Here is a 6,479-nt window from a genome sequence, read left to right as displayed (position 1 = left end):
AACTCCTGGGCTCAAGGCATTCTCTTGCCTCAGCCTCCTAAGTAGATGGAATTACAGGCGCCCACCACAACTATTTTTTGGCTATAGTTGTCATTGTTGTTTGGCAGGCCCAGGCTGGATTTGAACTTGCCAGCTCTGGTGTATGTGGCTGGCATTTTAGCCAATGAGCTACAGGCGCCAAGCCTGTGGTCATTATTATTATTATTATTATTCTTTTGCAGTTTTTGGCTGGGGCCGGGCTTGAACCCACCACCCCCAGTATATGGGGCTGGCGCCCTACTTCTTGAGCCACAGGCACCACCATTATTATTACATATATATTTTTTGTAGAGACAGAGTCTCACTTTATCCCCCTCAGTAGAGCTGTGGCATCACACAGCTCACAGCAACCTCCAACTCCTGGGCTTAGGCGATTCTCTTGCCTCAGCCTCCCCAGTAGCTGGGACTACAGGTGCCCACCACAATGCCTGGCTATTTTTTTTGTTGTTGCAGTTTGGCCGGGGACGGGTTTGAACCCACCACCCTGGGTATATGGGGCTGGCGCCCTACCCACTGAGCCACAGACTTATTCATTTAATATTCCTAGCCAAGATTCTGAACACTTACCAGGTAGCAATAATAATACTTTGTTTCATCAGTTCTAAGATGAACATTTTAATATTTCTGAAAGTGGGATGGATCTTACAAACTTACAGGCAAGCACAAAATTAGTGTCTGAAAACGTCTTGATACTATCCATGTATTAACATGTCTTTAATTTCAGTAAATACAGAAATAATAATTACAATAGCAACAAGCTAGTATCACAGCAAACCCATACCAAATGTCACAAGAAGACGTGATATTTTCACTGATTATCTTGGACAACAAAGATATTAATGAAAGGCTCGGCACCTGTCGCCTGTCCGTAACACAGTAGTTATGGCGCCAGCCACAAACACCTGGTCCGGGACAGCTAAAGAACAATGACAACCGCAACAAAAAAATAGCCAGGCATTGTGGCAGGCGCCTGTAGTCCCAGCTACTAGGGAGGCTGAGGCAAGAGAATAGCTTAAGCCCAAGAGTTTGAGGTTGCTGTGAGCTATCACGCCACATACTGAGACTCTATGTCTCAAAAAAAAAATGATGAATAAAGATATTAAGAGAAGAAGAGCTGTTGTTCAAGCAGCCCCACTCCAGAGAGGCCCATTTGTACTTTTTCTGAGTTTGGCTCAGAGAGGGGCAGTGTGTTCCTCCAGGATACACAGCCTGTGGGCTGCCTCGTTTCTCCCGGGCTTCGGTGTCCTGGCGGTGGCGGGGTGGGCAGCCAGGCGGTGCAGCTCAGCGTGGGGGGCAGCGGAGTCCGAGGGCTCTGGCCTGCGTGGGCGTAGAGGCGCGCAGGGGCAGACACTGAGGAAGGCCTGTCTAAAGTGGGAACCCAGGAAGGCGTAGAGCAGTGGATTCAGCGCGGAATTACTGTACGACATGCAGTGCGCCCAAGTCTTGAGCGCGTAGGCTGCGTAGCTGCGTGGGTGCCAGGCGCCGGCCGGGCCGAGCGCCTGCAGCACCAGGAACAGTTGGATGGGTCCCCAGCAGGCCGCGAAGAGCAGGACCACCGCTGCCACCAGTCGCGACACCTTGGCGCGTACAGCGCCTGCCCGCTCAGCCAGCAGCTGCGCCTGGGAAGCGCGGGAGCAGGTTATAGGAAAGTGCTGAGGTTCGGCTAGGCCAGCCCCTTCAGAGCTCCTCTCCTTGACCCCCTGAGCTGGACCTCGGTTCTCAGATCCCCCCACCCACGCCTCCCGCCTCTGCATGGCTGGGTCCCCCAACAGCACACCTGGAGAGTACTGTCTGCAGGCGCAGGGCGCACAGCGGCCCGGCCTAGGTGGCGCAGCATGGCCCCGTAGCAGGCACAAGTGGCGAGCAGCGGAAGCAGGTAAAGCGCCAGCAGGTTGTAGAGCGCGAAGGCGCGTTCGAGGGCGCGGCTGGGAAAGGCCTCGCTGCAGTAAGTGCGTGGTCCCGGCGAGAGGCGGTGCAGAGCAAGCACCGGCGCAGACACTGCGGCAGAGCCTGCACCAAAGACTCGGATGAAGACCCTGCCTCCGGAGGATAGAAGGGCGTGGAGGGCCAGGGCTTGGTCCTCAACTCCCAGGTGGTTCTCCGCCCCCATCCCGAGTTCTCTGAGCCAACTTGCCAAATGCCTGGCGTTCCAGTTGGCACCCTCGGTGGCCCTTTGCAGGAAAAGCTTTTTGCCCATTTTTCAGATGTCCCACCAAGGCACGGGGAGGGGCAGAGGGTGGCTCTGGGATCAGCCCAGGGCATGAGGACTCGTCTCCTTATCCCTGCTTGGCCCCTGCACTGTACTCACCAGCCCAGATGCTGAGGCTGACGGCGAGTGCGAGGCGGGGTGTGCGGCGGTGCAGGGCACGCAGCGGGAACACTGTCACATACCAACGGTCCACGCTCATGGCTGTCAGAGTGGCACACGTGGCCTGCACTGAAACCTGGAAAAGCGGAACTGGGCGTGTGGCCACCTGCCTGGTTTGGCCCCTGCCCTGTCTAGCCACCCTACAGGTCCCCCCTTATCTCTGACCATTCAGGCACATACAAAATGCGTCCTGGGAAGGGTGTCTAGTGGCCACGGTTTGACAGGGCAGGAGGGATTGGGACCTGGAAGAGGAGCACAGGAGGGTAGGAAGAGTGAAGCCACTTGAGAATGATTACCCTGAGTCTGAGATAGGGAGAGGACAGAGCCATCCTGGGAGGAATAGACTGAGTAGGAAGCTGTAGAGTCTAGGTCACTTTCCCTTGGCCTACCTGTCACCGCACCCTTACCCATGACTCTGAGTCCCTGTCTGTATCCTTCCTCATTTCCCCCCACTTCTGGCTCCTCACTCTCCAGCCCTACCCACCCATCTGGGCCCCTCATGCTACACCCCCACAAGCCCCAGGCTCTCCTCAGCCAGGCCCCACACCAGTTTTTACCACTCCCACCATCTGGCCATGCCCATGGTCTAGCCCTGCCCACTCCCAGATTCTGCCTGGCAGGGCCCAAGGTCCCCACCTCCACTCCAAGTCCCTCCTCCCCAGCCCATGCACCTGCTGAATGTAGTTGACAAACTTGCACATGAAGTCTCCCAGCACCCAGGCAGGCAGCGGGTACAACAGGGCCGTGAAGGGCACACAACACAGCAGGAAGGTCACATCCGTGACTGCTAGGTTGGCTGTAGGGGGAGTGCATGTGTGTTGGACAAGGGGTGCTGTGGGTCAGGCCTCAGAACTGCTCAGTGCTCTTGACCCACCCCTGGGCCCCCACTGTTCCCAGTGACCAGCAAGATGGCTCCTGGAAGGCTCCCAGAGTGTATCTTCCACATTCTGGGGCAGAGAAGTTGGGATACCCCCTAGTATAGCCCAATACATCTCAAACAGCCCCACAGCACTGGATCCTGTTTGCCCCTGTCCAAATTAGGAGAGTCTAAGAGGGCCCTCTGCCTCTCTGGGCCTCCTTATCAGTACACTGGAGACAGAGATGCTGGCTGGAAAGCCACCACCACAGAAGAGCCAATACTGACTGAGCACACAGCTGTGCAGGGTAGAGCATCCCATGCACAAACTGAGGCTCAGAAAGCCACAGAGCAGAGGTCAAGTCAACCCCTTCCCCCACCCCTTTTGTTTAGCAGACACCATATCATAGAACCACATCACACCAGAACATCTTGAGTGGCAGGCCAAGGTGCCCATGTGCCACTCTCTCCAACCTCTGCCTGTGTGGGACCTCCCACACTGGAGTTTGCAACCCTTAACCTAAGGCATGGGAAGTACTGGGAAAGGACTCAGGGTGGAGGGAGCGAACCCCGGTATGACAGGCAAGTAAGGAGATGAGCTGGAGTACTCACCGATGTAGAAGTTGGTCACCGTCCTCATCTGCTTGTGGCGGCAGATAACATAGATGACCAGCGAGTTCCCTGCTAGGCCAAGCAGCATCAAGGCAACAAAGAAGAGCGGCACGAGCCAGGCGTCCACGGGCCATGGCGTGAGGTCCAGGCCGTTTGAAGCATTGGCGCTGCAGCTAGGGCAGCCTGATGAGTTAGCCAGAGCCCACCAGGATGCATTGGGTGCCCCCATAGCCACGGAGTGCATGGCCTTGCTGCCTTTCTCCTCCTGTCCACCCTCCAGTATTGTGCTGTGGGACAGACTCTGGGATGTCTTCCGGCCACCTGCCCAGGATGTCTGTGGGAGGTCTTGGCTAGAGGCCACCGGGTCCGAAAGAGAGCTAGACTGGGCTCCGTGGTTCCTCTGCTTGCTCCTGGGCAGGCGCGTGGTTTATACCCCGCGCCCCCCTCTTCCCTGCCTTCCCACCTCTCCAGCGGTGGCTCGCCACTCCCTCCCCTGCTTGTGTGCCCTCCATTCACTCACGCAGCCATCCCCTCCATTTCTTTTTCCTCCTTTGGAGGTCCCACTGAGAGTGTGGAGGGGGCGGACGAAGGGGGGTGGGATGGAGCAGTGGAAGAAGGGTGGACTGCTGGGAGGCTGCTGTGGACCCTGGAAGGGCTGATCTTAATCAGCCGTTAGAGACTCCCAGGCAAGACAAGCAGTGTGGGCAAAGGCGGAAAGACAAATGCTTATTAATGCCAAGGACTTGACCTTCCAAAAGACTGGGGCTCCAGGTAGGTGGGCCTAAGCTAATGGTGAGCATGCCTTGGGTTTGTTCCTGGGCACTAAGGAGCCACCGGAAGTTTTAGGGGAAGTGAGACTGAATGTTGCAAATCAGACTTCTTAGGCATGTCTATGTCTCATGAGCTGGTAGAGAATGGCTGATACCTGGGGTCCCTGGACTCAGGTACCACTGGGGCAGGAGCCAGGTGGAATGCAGTTTACAAAGGCCACAACCTTGACCCCATAATCCCACACCCTGGAAAGCTCTCCCCCAACTCTCCTAAGGAGGCCTTCTAGCCCATCCTGGATCAAATGGCCAGGGTATGTGGCATCATGGGGTACAATGCAGCAGATAAATAGGTGCTGCCACTTGTGTGAAAAAGGCTGAAAGGGGGGAACTAAATGAATAAACATTCAAAAGCTTATAAAGGCCTCAAATATTTCCAGAAGGAGGCACAGGAGTCTGGGGGAGGAGGTTTTCCTTTCCCTATTCATTCATGTTGTGCCTTGGAAATTATTTTCTCTTTCTGTGACTCTCATTCTCTCTCTCTCTCTTTTTTTTTTTTATGAGACAGAGTTTCACTTTGTTGCCCTTGGTAGAGTGCTATGGCATCATAGCTCACAGCAACTTTAAACTCTTGGGCTTGAGAGATTCTCTTGCCTCAGAATCCTGAGTAGGTGGGACTACAGGCTCCTGCCACAACCCCTGGCTATTTTTTTTAGAGACAGGGGTCTCACTCTAGCTCAGGCTGGTCTCAAATGTCTGAGCTCAGGCAATCCTCAGCCTCCTAGTGCTAGGATTATAGGTGTGAGCCACAGTGCCTGGCCCTCTGTTTTCTTTCTTTCTTTCCTTTTTTTGAGACAGAATCTCATTTTGTCACCCTGGTAGAGTGCCCTAGTGGCATAGCTCACAGCAACCTCTAACTCTTGGGCTCAAGAGATTCTCTTGCCTCAGCCTCCCAACTAGCTGGTACTACAGGAGCTTGCCACAATGCCCAGCTATTTTTTTTTAGAGATTTTGGGGGGGTGGGTGGGTGGGTCTCGCTCTATCTCAGGCTAGTCTCGAACTCATGAGCTCAGGCAATCCATTCACCTTAGTCTTCCAAAGTGCTGGAATTACAGGTGTGAACTACCACGCCCTGCCCTTTCTTTTTCTCTGAGACATGGCCTCCATCACCTAGGCTGGAGTGCAGTGGTGTAATCATACCTCACTGCAGCCTTGAACTTCTCCACATCAGCCTCCCATTGTGTGGACTACAGCTATGAGCCACCATATCCTACCTAAAAATTATTCCTTTTTTTGGCCAGGGCTGGGTTTGAACCCACCACCTCTGGCATATGGGGCCGGTGCCCTACCCTTTTGAGCCATAGACACTGCCCCCTAAAAATTATTCTTGACAATGGTCTACAAATCAAAAAAGGAGGAAAAGTCCATTTGGGGCAATGATGAGGGACAGGTTTGGATAAGAGACAGTAAGTTTACTGGGTAGGGGCTAGAGAACTGTTCTGAGGAACCTGCTGAGTCTAACTGGCTTGGGAGCAGACCCAGCAGGTAGCTAGACCTTCAAGTTGGAGGGATCTGTGGAGAAATGGCAGCTCATGGGAAGGGGAACTGAGGGTATGGAGGCCAGGGAAGGTGGAAGGTTCAGGACAGGTCCCTTGGCAGTGAAGTCCAAGAATGGACTTAGCCTGGGCTAAGTCTGGAAGTGATTCTTGCTATTTCACTTCGTGTCCTTTTATGGAGCAGCTACCATACCCCATTAGAAAACTGAACATCCGGCTCGGCACCTATAGCTCAACCGGCTAAGGCGCCAGCCTACACCTAAGGTGGCGGGTTCGAATCC

General features: G+C 54.5%; 1 protein-coding gene across 1 annotated transcript; it reads right to left on the bottom strand.

Moving 5' to 3' along the window:
- Nucleotides 1–1,211: 1,211 nt before the first annotated feature.
- On the bottom strand, nucleotides 1,212–4,119 carry KISS1R (KISS1 receptor). Its single transcript, XM_003788681.1, has 5 exons — nucleotides 3,876–4,119; nucleotides 3,079–3,203; nucleotides 2,348–2,483; nucleotides 1,817–2,049; nucleotides 1,212–1,658 (listed from the first exon to the last, which is right to left on the bottom strand). The coding sequence occupies exons 1-5, from the start codon at nucleotides 4,117–4,119 to the stop codon at nucleotides 1,212–1,214; spliced, it is 1,185 nt and encodes a 394-aa protein (XP_003788729.1).
- Between the last annotated feature and the right edge of the window lie 2,360 nt (nucleotides 4,120–6,479).

This window comes from Otolemur garnettii, unplaced genomic scaffold (genome assembly GCF_000181295.1).
Source record: "Otolemur garnettii isolate 467f Iridium unplaced genomic scaffold, OtoGar3 scaffold00029, whole genome shotgun sequence".
Taxonomy (NCBI): Eukaryota; Metazoa; Chordata; class Mammalia; order Primates; family Galagidae; genus Otolemur; species Otolemur garnettii.
The sequence above is the reverse complement of the archived record's forward strand: the minus strand, read 5'-3'. Positions and strand labels throughout refer to the sequence as shown.

Bases quoted from the DNA above. Each gene is read 5' to 3' on its own strand.
- KISS1R (XM_003788681.1), bottom strand. From the start codon at position 4,119: ATGCACTCCGTGGCTATGGGGGCACCCAATGCATCCTGGTGGGCTCTG. The intron at 3,204-3,875 runs GTGAGTACTCCA...CTCCCCCTACAG, and splicing joins GGTGACCAACTTCTACATCG to CCAACCTAGCAGTCACGGAT. The intron at 2,484-3,078 runs GTGCATGGGCTG...CCGCTTTTCCAG, and splicing joins TTGTCAACTACATTCAGCAG to GTTTCAGTGCAGGCCACGTG.